Here is a 16,798-nt window from a genome sequence, read left to right on the forward strand (position 1 = left end):
GGTGAAACCCCATCTCTACTAAAAATATAAAAATTAGCTAGGCATGGTGACACACGCTTGTGTTCCCAGCTACTCGGGAGGCTGAAGTGGGAGGATAACTTGAACCTAGGAAGCAGAGATTGCAGTGAGACGAGATCACGCCACTGCACTCTAGCCTGGATGACAGAGTGAGACTCTGTGTCCAAAAAAAAAAAAAAAAAAAAAAAATCCCTTGTGAGACACATACATACAAACATATACAGCCAAGGGGCCCAGGACTAGAAAAGGATATAGAAATGAAAAGTTTTACTTGGAAGGTGGTATAATTTGGGGGTAAGATTCTTTCTCAGTTAATTTTTATTAATACTATTAAAATATTTGTGCAGCAAATAGCAAAAAAAGAAACCTAACAGTCTCTCAATCACAACTGTATTTATATTCTTTCACAACCATTAAAACAGGAGACAGGTTTACATACTTCTTCTTTAGTCAAGTGTTGTTCTCGCATTACATCCATGTAAGTCCTAGCATTCATTTTAGGATCAGGGGTCTTCCCTCCTGCAGAAAAGAACAGCAACAGGAAAAAGAGTACAATAAATAAAAAATAATCAGGTTCAACTGATTTATCTGCCCTGCTCTAAATATTATGTTATTCCATAATCATTTAAATTATTTTTTGATGGAAAACTTTAATAATTATACATCTTACTTTTTATTGAGTTTGCTGATCAATTTAACCTGTTTGAACACAAACATCTACAGCAGTTTAAAACAAATATTTTAATGCATATAAAAACAAAATGACAGCACAGTTTAGAGTCTTCAGAAGTGATGGGTTCCTGGGTTGCTAATCCGGAATACGTACACTTTCGTGCCTTTGTCTCCATCAGCAGTTCTGACTTCAAGCAGCAGAATAGAAGCCTAGAAAATTATCTCTTTACCATTAGTAACACTTTGGAAAGATATTTATATTCAAAACATTACCTGTTGCAAGCTGTTAAAATCCTGACTACAAATAACTATGACTAGATAAGTTCTTCATACAGTGTTCTAAAACAATTGCAGTTTAGAAAATCTGATTTTAAAAATATACCTATAATCTTATTCTGATGTCACGTTACTAAAAAGGGCTTCATGCTTTAAGTTTTGTTGACCCAGAAAACATATTTTTATTTCTTAGAAAGCATAAATTAAAACTGGAAACATATTACTTTAAATATATTACTTCTACCAGTTATTATGATGCACACAGAAGCAACGTGGTGTACAAAGAGATGTGTCAGTCTCTTGGTTAAAGTTTCAGTATTTGCTTTTCAAACTTCAAAATATCTTACAGAAGCCCAAACAGTATATAACAAGATTCACAGAGGCACACTATGCTTTAGAAATGTGGTAACTAGCTATACAAGTAGTATAGCATCACAATTTAGGAAAAAATAATAAAATTCTAAGACATTTCCTATGCTGAAGATCATGCCCAATTGGTAGTGTCATTCTTTCTGACACTAACTCTGATAAGACTTCCTTTGGAATACTTTTTCACCATAATCTAGAGAGGATGTGTTGAACTGCACCCTTAAGAATGCAGACAGGACTGGCATATAGCAGTACTGCTGTAGGAAAGAAATTAAGGACAGTTAGTATGGGCCTGTGAATTCTGGCATACATGTTTAAATCAATTACAATTATGCAAGTAAAAAAAGAATATCCCTACTAATTCATGCAGGCTGAAAAGTCTAGTATGTAAACCTGCAGCAGAATCTAATTTTAAGAAACAGGCACCTAATTTTGATGGTGAAACTCACTCACCTGAGGAAAGCTTCCATCAGGCTCACTATGCCCCTTGTGCTGACTTGCACACTAAAATTAGCAAAACAGACTCCAACTATTAAAAATATCAAACTCTTCGTATACATACTTTTGTTTTAACTTTAAGTATGCTTAGAGCAAAGTAGGTGCCTTTACTAAGCTATATTTAGAGCACTATGGGGGGAGCTCTAGTGTGAGAAACAGTTTCTCAAGGGTAACAATCCTAAAAATCTAGGATTTGGAATGAAAACTTTCAATAATTTGAAAGTATTTTGAGCAGAAAAATACATTTGTTCCAAGTATAGAAAGCGTACCCAAAACAAAAGTAAAAGTAAAACCTTTAACCCTTTGCGTTTCTATGGCATTGGCTCATTTTTTTCTTGTCCTTCTACCTGGAAAGAAAACTTGCATTATAAAGATGAAGAATATGGCATCTGTGACTTCAACCACATCTATACAAATCTATAGTAAGGGGGATTTTTAAAAAGAAAAGCAAATTCAGAAGCATGCCAAAAAAAATCAAAGGGCTAAAGACAACTTAATACAAATAAATTTCTGAATACTTATAGAAAAGTGGGAAAGAATTACCATCTGCAAAAGGATCAAGACGCTCTGGGGAAATTATCATGGTCCGCCTATGCTTTTTGTATTCATCTTCCCGGTCTGCAATCTTTGGAGGTCTGTGCTCAGCAAATGGATCATACTGAAAAGAGGTATGTCTCACTTAATATCCACTTTATTAAAATAACAAAACAGAGTATCATAAACAAAAATCAGAACACCATAAAGCACAAATGTTTAATACATGCCTACTAATATTCTGTACCGTTTCACAGATAAATGTTAATATAAAAAAATAAGGCACATGGAAACAAGGTAATATACATATCCACATTTCCATAGTTCAATGCTTCATTAAATGATTACAGCCAGGCATGACAGCCTGTGTGTATAATCTCAACTACTTGGGAGGTTGAGACAGGAGGAATGCTTGAGCCCAGGAGTTTGGGATCAGCCTGAGCAAGACAGCAAGACCTTGTGTCAAAAAGAAAAAGATTATACCTTTACAAAATAAGTTATTATTTATAATTATCCTTAAAGCATCCTAAAATTTATGGGTTTCTATGGGAACTCAGACATTCACTTTTCTTTAGCTGAATAAACTATGCTTTTAAAATGAAAGATCACCTGTTCTGTTGACTGTGGTATATCATTAAGCAATGCCACAGGGGCATGATATCCTGGCTTCTTCTGACCAAGCAAACTCGTAGATGATGAATAGTCATCGTCATCCTGCAATGAAAACCCCCCAAAAAGCCATAAACAAAATGTTAGAACTTAAAAATTAGAAAGAATATGCAAAGATTCAAAATGAAATCAAAAGATCTATTGACAGTGTGATGTCTAAGCCCACCTTCATAAAACTTAGAAACACAATTGGTCTTCTTTCACTTCAAAAACCTATTAAATTCAATTCAGTAAAGTTATCTTTACTTTTAAAATGATTAAGCAAGGAATATTTTCTATAGACGTCAATTAAGATAAAGTAGGTATGGACTAGAAAAACCTGTGCATTTAATTTTTTCACAGAAGACAAAATGTTTTTTCAATTTGATAACTACAGCTTATTTTAGAACTTTCTACTTTCTTTTTTTAACTCATGTTTTTTAACACAATTTAACAACCATAGAAACAAATATTTAATGTTAAATGTATTTGCCCCTAGTAGTATGTTCAAACAGAACAATGTTATACTGTTACTTTTCTAGTATAAAAAGTACAACTGTTTGGGAGGCCAAGGTGGGAGAGTGGCTTGAGTGTAGGAGTTTTGAGACTAGCCTAGGCAACAGAGACCCAGCTGGGCAAGGTGGCTCACATCTATAATCCCAACACTTTGGGAGGCCGAGGCAAGGGACTAATTGAGCCTAGGAGTTCAAGACCAGCCTGGGCAACATGGTGAAACTCTGTCTCTACCAAAAAAAATACAAAAATTAGCCAGGCATGGTGGTGTGCATATGTAGTCCCAGCTACTCAGGAGGCTGAGGTGGGAAAATTGCTTGAACTTGGGAGGCGAAGGCTACAGTGAGGCATGATCTGGCCACTGCCTTCGGTCTGGGCAACAGAGCAAGACTTTGTCTCCAAAAAACAAAACCACATACATAGTGAGATCTCATCTCTATTGTAATAAAAATAAATAAAAAATAAAAAGTGCAACACGGGGTAATTCTCCAGATCTTAACACCTCACTTATTTTATTTAAAGATAAAGTGACAATTTCCCCCTCAGCTTCTGAAACATATAGCTATCACTTTCTTTTACAATTAGGGTATGAAACCCCCAAATAAAGTGCTAACTAGTCCATGACTGGCTTCTAGAAATTTCACCTTTTGGGATTTTTAAATTTCTCTCAAGAAAAAAAAAGAGGAAGAGAGCCAACTATAAAATGTGACTTGAATTTCTTAAAAATAACCAGTTTGGCACCGCATGTTCTCACTCCTAGGTGGGAATTGAACAATAAGAACACCTAGACACAGGATGGGGAACATCACACACCGGGGCTTGTCATGGGGTGGGGGAGGGGGGAGGGATAGCATTGGGAGATATACCTAACGTAAATGACAACTTAATGGGTGCAGCACACCAATATGGCACATGTATACATACGTAACCTGCACGTTGTGCACATGGACCCTAGAATTTAAAGTATAATAATAAAAAAAAAGAAATATACATCACCTATCCAAAAATTAAAAAAAAATAAAAAATAACCAGGCGCGGTGGCTCACGCCTGTAATCCCAGCACTCTGGGAGGCTGAGGCAGGTGGATCATGAGCTCAGGAGATCGAGACCATCCTGGCTAACACGGTGAAACCCCGTCTCTACTAAAAATACAAAAAATTAGCCAGACATGGTGGCAGGCATCTGTAGTCCCAGCTACTCGGGAGGCTGAGGCAGGAGAATGCTATGAACCCTGGAGGCGGAGCATGCAGTAAGCCAAGACTGCACCACTGCATTCCAGCCTGGGCAACAGAGTGAGACGAAAAAAAAAAAAACAGTTTGATAATCTATATACATAAAATAAAGTTTATCTGTAACTGAATCACCAAATTTGGAGTTTGGAATGGTCTGATAAAATATAAGCTACCTGGAATACATAAAAAATGCTTTGAGGGAACAGATTTCAAAATGAAAGGCAGTCCTCCTCCATAGGAATTCAAACAGACATGAAAAGCTCATCAATATCAGTACTAAGAAAAATTCCAGGCCGGGCGCAGTGGCTCAAGCCTGTAATCGCAGCACTTTGGGAGGCCAAGGCAGGTGGATCACCTGAAGGCATGAGTTCAAGACCAGCCTGGCCAACGTGGCAAAACCCCATCTCTACTAAAAATACAAAAATTAGCCAGGAATGGTAGCAGGCGCCTGTAATCCCAGCTATTTGGGAGGCTGAGGCAGGAGAATCACTTGAACCCGGGAGGCGGAGGTTGCAGTCCACTGCACTCAAGCCTGGATGACAGGTGAGACTGTCTCAAAAAAAAAAAAAAAAAAAAAAAAAAAAGGTAAGAAAAGAAAATCCATTCACATTAAGATACCAAGAGGAGAAAAACAGTATCAAGTACAAGTCAGTAATCAAATCACAAGGACAGATGGCTATTTACAATTAAGTCACTTCTCACACAGGCTACTCTAGATAGAGCTGATAAGTAATGGAAGGGATTTACTTTACTCTTAACTTTATAAAGGTAATGGCTGGCAGGTGCTTCACTGGATAAACAAACTAGTCTTTACCATAAATTCTCAGAACAAAGCATTTCCAGTGAAGTTTCTGAACCTTAGAGAGGATACCTCCAGTAGTTTTATCCTCTAAAAGATCCCAAAAATGTTTCTCCAGATTAAACCAGACGGCTGAAACAAAAGTTATTCATATTTCTTGCTCTCTCAAAAAAATAACTGCTTCTTGTACATAATTTGTAGCTTACATCTTCAAGTTCAGTTGCAGCAATTGATGTCACGTATCCAGCAAATCTGCTGTCACTTCCACCATAAATTTCCTGGTCATAATAACCTGTAGAATCGAGGCCCACTCCTTGAGCTTCATCAAGAGCTGCCTTCTTGCCTTGAATTTCTCGAATCTGTGCTTCAATATCTATAAAAAGATAATACAGACTTTCTTAATTTCACTTTCCAAAAGAACTCCCAACACAATGCATTTCTTTACTAGGTAATTATCAAAATACTCTCTTAAATACAGAAAATGTACAATAATTGCACCATATAAGAGACTAGTAATCACAACAGCGTAAGCACGCTCTAGAAATTAAACCATGATAGGCTGGGCGCGTGGCTCACGCCTACAATCCCAACACTTTGGGAGGATGAGGTGGGCGGATCTGGGCGCTGTGGCTCACGCCTATAATCCCAACACTTTGGGAGGAGGAGGTGGGTGATCACTTGAGGTCAGGAGTTCGAGACCAGCCTGGACAACATATAGCGAAACCCCGTCTCTACTAAAAAATACAAAAAGTAGCTGGGCGTGGGGGCATGCACCTGTAGTCCCAGGTATTTGGGAAGTTGAAGCAGGCGAATCACTTTAACCCAGGAGGCGGAGGTTGCAGATCACACCATTGCACTCCAACCTGGGTGACAGAGCAAGACTCTATCTCTCAAAAAAAAAAAAAAAATGACAAAATATCATCTAACAAACATATAACCTAGCTTAAAATTTCCCCAGTTGCCCTAGTAACAGCTTTTATAGATATTCTTTTTTAACCCATGATCCAATCAAGCACCATACACTGCATTTAGTTGTCACTCTCTTTGCTCTTCTTTAAATACAGACTAGTCTTCCATTTTGTAGTCTTTCCTGACACCAGGTTAATTTTGCAAAGTAATGTTTTGTTTTAATAATCTAAATAATACATAGATGTATAAAGAAATAGTTTCAATTGCAAAAGATTTCTATGGCCTGACAAATAGCTGTTTAAATTCTTGCCAGCCCATGCTGAATTAAGCCCTCTGACACCAGGCACTTTTAAAAAGCTTACTTGCTGGCCGGGCGCGGTGGTCCACGCCTATAATCCCAGCACTTTGGGAGGCCAAGGCGGGCGGATCACCTGAAGTCAGGCATTTGAGACCAGCCTAGCCAAGATGGTGAAACCTCCTCTCCAGTAAAAATACAAAGTTAGCCGGGTGTAATGGCGCACGCCTGTAGTCCCAGCTACTCAGGAGGCTGAGGCAGAACTGCTTGAACCCGGGAGGCCAAGGCTGCAGTGAGCTGAGATCACGTGCCACTGCACTTTAGCCTGGGCAAAGAGCAAAACTCATCTCAAATAAATAAATAAATAAATAAAAATTAGGCCGGGCGCAGTGGCTCACACCTGCAATCCCAGCACTTCGGGAGGCCGAGGTGGGCAGATCACCTGAGGTCAGGAGTTCAAGACCAGCCTGGCCAATGTGGTAAAACCCCGTCTCTACTAAAAAGACAAAAATTAGCCGGGCATGGTGGCAGGCGCCTGTAATCCCAGCTACTCGGGAGGCTGAGGCAGGAGAATCGCATGAACCCGGAAGGTGGAGGTTGCAGTAAGCCGAGATCACGCCATTGCACTCCAGCCTGGGCGACAAGAGCGAAACTCCGTCTCAAAAAATAAATAGATAAATAAATAAATAAAAATAAAAAATAAAAAAGCTCAATTGCTAGCTGCATGAATCAAAAGCTAAAGATTCAAATAGCATCCTGTATTTGCAAAACCTCCCACCCCCCCAGCTAAGGGAGAAAGCCCTCTATAGTTCCTCAAGATAGATGTGCAGGATAACAAAATGTCCTTATCTAGTCTAAGGCACGGCTGGGTCACATTTCCACATAAGAAAGGAACAGGAGCAGGTCTCACAAACTGGAGGCAGACGTGGTAGCTCACGCATGTCATCCAAACACTTTGGAAGGCTGAGGTGGGCGGATCACTTGAGCCCAGGAGTTCAAAACCAGCCTGGGCGACATAGCAAAACCCTATCTCTACAAAAAATACTAAAATTAGCCAGGTATGGTGGCAAACCTATAGTCCCCTGCCACTTAGGGGGCTGAGGTGGGAGGACTGTTTGAGCCCAGGAGGTCAAGGCTGCAGTGAGCCACGATTGCTGCCACTGCACTCCAGCCTGGATGACAGAGAGACTGTCTCAGAAACAAAGAAACAGAAAGAAAGAAACTCAAAATGATAGAATAGTTTTAATGCTGAATTTAGCAGCCCCAGTTGTGATCGGATCTCAAAATTATTACAGTGTGTTCTGTTACACAGCACCACTACATGCACAGATGTTACTTTGTCCCCAAACCATTATAGCAGCCCAGGCAGCCAGAAATATCCTCACATGAGCAGGGTGGTTCTTTTTACTATGATCTCTACTTTTGTTTCTGTTTGTAGTTTCATATTTTGAAAAATGTAATCTACATTTGCCCCACTCCCACCCCCTTCGGGCATCTTCTTTTCTTTTCTTTTTTTGAGGCGGAGTTGCCAGCTCTTGTTGCCCAGGCTGGAGTGCAGTGGCTGGATCTCGGCTCACTGCAACCTCCGCCTCCCAGGTTCAAGCCATTCTCCTGCCTCAGCCTCCCAAATAGTTGGGATTATAGATGCCCACCACCACGCCCAGCTTCAGGCTTTTTTTTTAAACCACAGGTGCATTTATCACTTTTACCTAAATAGGTTTTTGTAAAAGGACCACAAATGCTACTTCCATGAGGATTTAGGTAAGAAACAAATGGATGAATCAGGACAAATAGTCTGCAATCTCCTCTACAGCATTAGTCTAGTATAAGGACCACCTACAAAGAAATGACCTGGTGCACCTGTTACAAAGGTAGAATCCTAGGTCTTGGATACACTAACTCTGAAACTCCAACTCAGGCTGTGAAGCCCAGGATTCTGCATCATTAACAAACACCCTAGGAAACTATTTTACTTGGCCCTTCACCCCTCCCATTTCCAACCCCAGCCCACCCCTACCAAATTTTCCAATTTAGAGCATCATTTTATACTTTTCTCTACCTCATACACAACTAAAAAATAGGAAAGGGGTGCTGTTTTATAAAAACTGCACACTACACATATTGTGCAACTTGCTTTTTCCCCCTTATCAGGCATCTCTCTTATTTTCCGTCCAAACAACTTTTCCATCCTGAAGTTTCAGCAACTAGTTTCTCATTTGGATAACACTTATTCTGGAACTAATTTCAGCTACTGAATTTTACCTATTGATTTTATGTACCTGCTGATTAGCATCAGAGTTTTCCAATTACAAAGGTTCATAAAATACTGAAATAGTGTTGGTATGAAATCTATGTAAATCATGACTAGGTTCTTATTAAAATTTAGTAACAAAATTACCCAGCCCAAAATCTCCTGGGGCTAGGCAGCTGTTTGTAGTTAATTAATCCTAAGGTGAGTATATTACTGAACTTCTTATAGGCAGTACAATTAAATGTTTATATGCAAATCAGGCATTGTTTTCTGGCTGCTGGAAACTATGGATATAAAGTCCAAAAAGCTAATGGGCTTTGTTAACACACTGCAAACTGCAGCACATTTACACATACACCATGTGATCCATAAAATTAAGCCGTCAGATTCCATAAAACTCAGCAGCTTATTATGCAATTCAGAGAACTAAAAACTCAGAAATTTCTTAATAAACTATGTGCTAAAATACCAAATATAACATACCCAAACATTTATGAGCAAACAAATTATTACCATGACATTCATAAATAAGGTAACTTTGTGTCTGAGGTTTCGTTTTCAAAATAAATAAAAAGGTGGGAAAAAATACGGCAGAAAATGAAGAACTGATAAAGCTGAGCAGTGGGTTAGTGTTCATTGTATTTTGTCCTATTCTCTTCTGTATGTTAAAATATTTCATAAAAGGTAATCTGGGCCGGGCATGGTGGCTCACGCCTGTAATCCCAGCACTTTGGGAGGCCGAGGTGGGTGGATCACGAGGTCAGGAGTTCAGGATCAGCCTGGCCAAGATGATGAAACCCCATCTCTACTAAAAATATAAAAATTAGCCAGGTGTGGTGGTGGGTGCCTGGAATCCCAGCTACTCAGGAGGCTGAGTCAGAGAATTGCTTGAACCCCAGAGGCAGAGGATGCAGTGAGCCGAGATTGCACCACTGCACTCCAACCTAGGCGACAGAGCAAGACTCCGTCTCAAATTAATTAATTAATAAAAAGGTAATGAGGCTGGGCACTTTGGGATGCCCAGGCAGGCAGATCACTTGAGTTCACAAGTTCAAGGCCAGCCTAAGCAATATGATGAAACCCTGTCTCTACAAAAATTAGACAAAAATACAAAAATTAGTCACTACAGGTGCACACCTGTAGTCCCAGATACTCAGGAGGCTGAGGTCAGAGGATGGCTTGAGCCCACGAGGCGGAGGTTGCAGTGAGCTGAGATCACACCACTGCACTCTAGCCTGGGTGTTAGAGCCAGGCCTTGCCTCTAAATAAGTAAGTAAATAAATAAATAGGTAATCTGTAGAAGTAATTAAAAGTAATTTTCCAAATTTTTCTCTCCCCTATCCATGCCAGCCAAGGTTTGTAAAATTCCACTTCAAATTTTTTATCTCTGGGAATAACAATGTTGTCTCTAACTCCGTATTTTCAAAGCCAACACTAAGTTACAGCCTGGTGTGTAAGTATTCCTATAATTTCTTAAATATAAACTGACTAAAAATGTGCAAATAGATCATTTCTGACAACAAATGATCAATGCATAAAACTGCTTGGCAACTGGCTGAGCGCGGTGGCTCACGCCTGTAATCCCAGCACTTTGGGAAGTCAAGACAGTTGAATCACTTGAGATCAGGAGTTCAAAGCCGGCCTGGCCAACATGGTGAAACCCTGTCTTCACTAAAAATACAAAAATCAGCCAGGCATGGTGGTGGCACGTCTGTAATCCCAGCTACTTGGAAGGCTGAGGCATGAGAATCGCTTGAACCTGGGAGGTGGAGGTTGCAGTGAGCTGAGATCACAGCACTGCACTCTGGCCTGGGCAACAAGAGAATCGCTTGAGTCTGGGAGGCAGAGGTTGCAGTGAGCCAAGATCACGCCACTGCACTCCAGCCTGGGCGACACAGTGAAACTCCACCTCAAAAAAAAAAGTGGGGGGGGGGGGGGGTTGGCAACTATGAAAATAAAAAATGAGAGAACATACCAAAATGAGTAACCAGAGGTCAAAAACAATGAAGACTTGAGGCAAAGAAATGTCTACGCTAACAATCTCTTCCAACTTCAATTATGACCAACATGAACAAATCCTGTTCCAGCCTAATCCCTTCCCAGTTTGGACTCATAGTTCAATACATTCAGATGTGAAGACAAAGAAAAAAGGGATACTGCCTGCTAGTGACTGAGCAAGAAGAGACTAGGACCTCCTATTGGCCACACAAAACTGCCAAAAGCTGGCACTCTTTAACCCATTTAAACCCTTAAATATTCCAATTTCCACACTGTTGTGCACATCAATAGTTTCTGCCTTTTTATTACTGGGTAGTATTCCACTGTACTACAGTGGGTTTATCCATTCTCTAGTTGAAGTACATCGAGCTGTTTGCAGTGATTACAAGTAAGGCTACTGTAAACATTTGTTTAGAGGTTTTTGTGTCAAGACAGGTTTTAATAACACTAGGGTAGGCCGGCACGGTGGCTCACGCCTGTAATCCCAGCACTTTGGGAGGCCGATGTGGATGGATCACCTGAGGTCAGGAGTTCCAGACCAGTCTGGCCAATATGGTGAAACCCCATCTCTACTAAAAATACAAAAATTAGCTGGGTGTGATGGCGCGCGTCTGTAGTCCCAGCTACTCGGGAGGCTGAGGCAGAAGTATCGCTTGAACCCGGGAGGCGGAGCTTGCAGTGAGCCGAGATTGTGCGACTGCACTCCAGCCTGGACAACAGAGCAAGACTCTGTCTCAAAAAAAAAAAAAAAAAAATTTCCTTCCCATGACTAGCACAATCTAAACCTGAAGTATGATTTCAGAACTATGCTCATACTTAGAGCCAATAATTTTCTGGGTGCTTCCATTGCTTGTGGGCCCCCTAACATCTTGATTGCAGCAGTAATGGGAAGGAGGGAACCAGTTTAGACAGACACTTTCCCCAATTCCTCCAGACTGTGCGAATCCACAGGACAAAGGTTCTGCAACAAATGAAGTGCAAGGAAAAAGAAAGAGACAGGAGGAACCTATGAACTGAAAAAGATTTAAGAGATAAATCATTAAATCACAATGTACTGTGAAATGAAAAAGATATAAGAGAAACCAACCAATCAAAATGTTATCAGTTTTCTTGGAAGCCTGACTGAAACTGAAAAACAAAGTTTAAAAGAATGGGTAAAACAGAACAGTGACTAGATATTTTATTATTTTAATTTTAGGTGTAATCATGGTATTATCTTTTTAAGTCCTTACATAGAAATACACACTGAAATATTTATGGATAAAGTGGTATGTCTAAGATCTGCTTCAAAATAATGGGAAGAGTAGAAGGGACCAGTGTACAAATTAAACAAAGCTGGCCTAAGCTTGTAACTGTTGAAGCTAGGTGATAAGTATATGAGGGGTTCATTTTACTACTCACGGTAGTTTTTTTTGTTATTTTGTTTTGAGACAAAGTCTCACTCTGCTGCCCAAGCTGAAGTGCAGTGGCACGATCTCGGCTCACTGCAACCTCCACCTCCTGGTTCAAGAGATTCTCCTGCCTGAGCCTCCCAAGCAGGTGGGATTACAGGCACGCACCACCAAACCCAGCTAATTTTTGTATTTTTAGTAGAGATAGGGTTTCACCATGTTGATCAAGCTGGTCTCAAACTCCTGACCTCTGGTGATCCATCCACATCAGCCTCCCAAAGTGCTGGGATTACAGGCGTAAGCCACCATGCCCAGCCTACCCTAGTGTTATTAAAACCTGTCTTCACACACTGTGCCCGGCCTGTTGTTTTGTTTTTCTGAGACAGAATCCTGCTCTGTTGCCCAGGCTGGAGTACAGCGCCAGCCGCTCTCTACTTTTCTGTATGTTTGCAGTCTCAAGCAATCCTCCTGTCTTGACTTCCCAAAATGCTGGGATTACACGCGTGAGCAACCCCTGGCCTCCTGTATTTTAAAACTCAGACCTACATATCAAGCTCTTGAGAAAAACAATTCATATCACTGATAGCAGAAGGTCACATCTGATAAAACTATTTAACTGCTCCCCACCAATTCTGTCCCTCTGATTTCCCCTCCTGTGCCTTTTCTTCTTCTTTTTTTTTTTTTTTTTTGAGACAGAGTTTCGCTCAGTCGCTCAGGCTGGAGTGCAGTGGCATGGCGTGATCTCAGCTCACTGCAACCTCCGCCTCCTGGGTTCAAGCGATTCTCCTGCAACAGCCTCCCGAGGAGCTGGGATCACAGGCGCACGCCACCATGCCCAGTTAATTTTTTTGTACTTTTAGTAGAGAGGGGATTTCACCATGTTGGCCAGGCTGGTCTGGAACTCCTAACCTTGGGTGATCTGCCCACCTCAGCCTCCCAAAGTGCTGGGATTATAGGTGTGAGACGCCATGCCCAGCCCTTTTCTTCTTTCTAAGCCTTAGATCCTGCTAAACCCAACTTGTAGCACTTCTTCCTCCTTGCTTTTTATTTTTCATTTTTCGTCTGAATTATTTTCAGTGTTCTAATCACTGCTCATTACATGTTACACAGATACTGCCCTCAGATGTTAATGTTTCACCTACACCTTTCAGTCTGGTCCCTAAGTGATATCTACTCTCCTTCAGCCAGATATAACTGGTGAACAACTATTTCCAAAATAAAAGGCTTATAAAAGACAACACAGAAAAACAGGAAGTATATTCTGAATCCCAACCCTCAGCTTTTTCATTAAACAAAACTCCAATAGGACAACTAACTATAATATAAATCATTTTACTGAACACTACAAACAATACTGATAAATTGATTCCTCAATGATTAATTCTATTAAAAAAAAATTTCAAGGCCAGGCATCGTGGCTCACACCTGTAATCCTAGCACGGTGGGAGGCCAAGGCAGGACTGCTTGAGCCCAGGAGTTCGAGATCAGCCTGGGTAACATAGCGAGACCCCATCTCTACAAAAAAGTTGTAAAAATTAGCCAGGCATGGTGGCACACGCCTGTAGTTGTAGCTACTCAGGAGGCTGAAATGGGAGGATCACTTGAGCCCAGCAGTTGTAGGTTAAGTGAGCTATGATCACGCCACTGCACTCCAACCTGGGCAACAGGGCAAGACCCGGTCTCAAAAATAAACACAGGAAAAAATATATATATCAGCAAGATACACAATAACAAAACTATAACTATTCCAGCCATTTATCAAGCAAAGAATTAGGGAAAAAACTTTTTCAGCTTTGTGATGTCCCAAAAAATCTAATTCAAAGGATTAGTGGCAAAACAAGCTGATATGTAGGATTTTTGGTTAAACCATTTTCCCCTTACAAAACAGAGAATAATGTGTGTCCCTGTTTGTATGCCAAAGTCAGCAGTATCTGAAGAACTGCTGGATGGCAAGATTATGCATATTCATAACCATACACCTGACATAATTTAATACGTGGAAAGATCTAAAATATTTTATCTGATTTGAGTAATTCCAGTTCTTTTTATATTTCAATCCTGGAAAGCATAAGCCACATTGGCCAGGGTAAAATATAATCAGATTGGTTAAAGAGGATGTGAGGCCTGATCCTAATAGAAATGTTTGAAAGGGTTCAGGCATGGTGGCTCATGCCAGTAATCCCAGCACTTTGGGAGGCCAAGGTGGGAGGATCACTTGTGGTCAGGAGTTTGAGACCAGCCTGGCCAACATGGCGAAACCCTGTCTCTAAAAATACAAAAATTAGTTGGGTGTGGTGGCACATGCCTGCGATACCAGTACTCGGGAGGCTGAAGCAGGACAATCGCTTGAACCTAAAAGGCGGAGGTTGCTGTGAGCCGAGATTGCACCACTGCACTTCTGCCTGGGCAACAGAACAAGACCCTATCTCAAAAAAAAAATAAAAAATAAAAAAAGAAATGTTTGAAAGGAATATGACAGCAAAATAAATAAATAGTTATCAGTTTATCTCAATCTTGGAGCTAAGGAGAAGAGAAAATCTTAACACAACAGACTATTCTAAGCAATATAACATTTATACTGAGTGCTATAGCAGCACTGCCCCAAAAAGCATTAATTCTGCTTCAGTTTATCAAAAATGGCTTAACAAGAGAAAACAGTGATGGACCATGAAGAACTAGAGTTCCATTAGGAAGGAAGCAACAAGCTATGTCAGTATTATGTGTATTTCTACTAAACATTTATCATCCCCTGACATATCCCATAGGGATGGGCACAGACAGTGCTCAAGTACTGAATGTTCTGCTATTTTCTTATGGCATCACTTAATTCACATTGATAGAATAATCTCAAAAATAACAAGTTTGGCCAATGAATAGCAACAGACCAAAGCTTTTAGCTGGGTTTCTAAAAAATTCAGGAAAACTGATCAGAATTTTGATTTTCCTGTCTGAGGGCATCTTATACTGAAGTTACCAATAAATAAGTATCAAAGCTATACTATCAATATCCCCAAATGAATAACATCCTGAATGAACAAAAACAGCACAACTTTATATTTTCTACTTAATTTGCAAAAGGTTATATTTGAGATAGTCTAAAGACAAAATAATAAGGCCTAGGAATACTGAGAGCATTTAAATCCTAAATACCTAAAATGGTATACTAATATTAAAGTCATTGCCAATTCATTAGCATGTTTGATAAATAGCAGAAAGCTGGACTTCGGGTCCTCTGGGTGACCTAACTATTCAAAGCCATTCACATTCTGGTCCTAATCCAACCTTTCCAGATTCATTTATTTCTTCTCTACTTGCACCCTCTGTTCCTGCTACAGTGGACTACTACTCAAACACACCTTTCACGATTCAATACCTTGTTACAAGATGTTCTCAGGCTCAGATGTCCTTCCCGATTTAAAACTGACTGATCCTTTTAAAACAGGAACATGTAACCTCCTCAGTGAAACAACCCTAAACATAATCATTCCGTTACCCAGGTTCCCAGAACATGCTCCTTTTTCTTCTACTTAAGCATGCATCTGGCCTCATGAGAGAATGAGAACATACACATTTGTTTCTCCTATCACACTGTAAAATTTTGGATGGCCTCAGTCTCTTACCTCTCACAGACTAATACCGAGCCAAATACCCAGAAAGAACATATGAAACAAAAGTGACTTAGAAGTCTCGTTCTCAGTGAAAATCTCGGATTCCAAGTCAGAAATCAAAGAATGCAGTTCCAACTTCTCATGCCTCGTCTTTTCTGAAAAGTGATCCCATTTTCTGTCATCTCTGGATACTTCCTAATGAACTCCAGTCTATTCCCAACGTTTTCCTAATTTGCACACTCTGTATTCCATAAAACGATCAACTAGCTTGAAAGCTTCGGCCATTAATGAAAGTAATTTATGTTTTCCTCTTCCATCTGCTCCTCCAATAACCAGTCTCCAAAGAAAAAGATCAATATTATACTAAAAGTGACTAAGGGAGGGAAAACAACTACCAGATTTTATCCCCAAATCGTTTCGTGCAAGAAAAATAAGCAAGTAACTGACGCTTGAAGACACACAAGGGTAGGAGTAACGGAATCTCGGTTTAACCAAATTCGATTCAGTCTGCCGGAAAAGCGGCTGCCGTATTTCAGTGCTTTTCTGACCGTCTTCTGCACAAACTATGGGGACGACAGTGTCGAGAGGCGAGTGAGACCTTCTCCCCACGCCCGCTTCCCCGATCCCTTGCCCACGAATCCTACTGAGGCCGCTTAAACGAGGCCCTCTGGTCAGAGAAGAGAAGCTACTCTGAAGTAGCAGGTCCCAAACACTGAACAAAGCGCCTGTCGGGGGTGTAAGAGGAGGACGCCATTACGCGGGGCAGTGGCCTGCGCCGCTGGCGCGG

At 40.5% G+C, this 16,798-nt stretch overlaps 1 protein-coding gene across 5 annotated transcripts in view; it reads right to left on the reverse strand.

Annotated features, from left to right (window-relative positions):
* Positions 1-16,798, reverse strand: part of SF3B1 (splicing factor 3b subunit 1) — a 43,193-nt gene that overhangs the window by 26,057 nt on the left and 338 nt on the right. For 2 of the 5 annotated variants that reach the window (XM_031008515.3, XM_063695067.1), the window contains exons 2-5: positions 5,766-5,932; positions 2,977-3,081; positions 2,377-2,491; positions 458-537 (exon numbers count right to left, since the gene is read on the reverse strand). In XM_031008515.3, the coding sequence (XP_030864375.1) occupies positions 458-537; positions 2,377-2,491; positions 2,977-3,081; positions 5,766-5,932 (467 nt within the window). Of the gene's footprint in view, positions 1-457; positions 2,321-2,376; positions 2,492-2,976; positions 3,082-5,765; positions 5,933-16,798 lie in introns of those variants that run through there. The other 3 variants (XM_031008517.3, XM_063695068.1, XM_055379332.2) reach the window with 3 other exon arrangements.

This window comes from Gorilla gorilla, chromosome 11 (assembly GCF_029281585.2).
Source record: "Gorilla gorilla gorilla isolate KB3781 chromosome 11, NHGRI_mGorGor1-v2.1_pri, whole genome shotgun sequence".
NCBI lineage: Eukaryota > Metazoa > Chordata > Mammalia > Primates > Hominidae > Gorilla > Gorilla gorilla.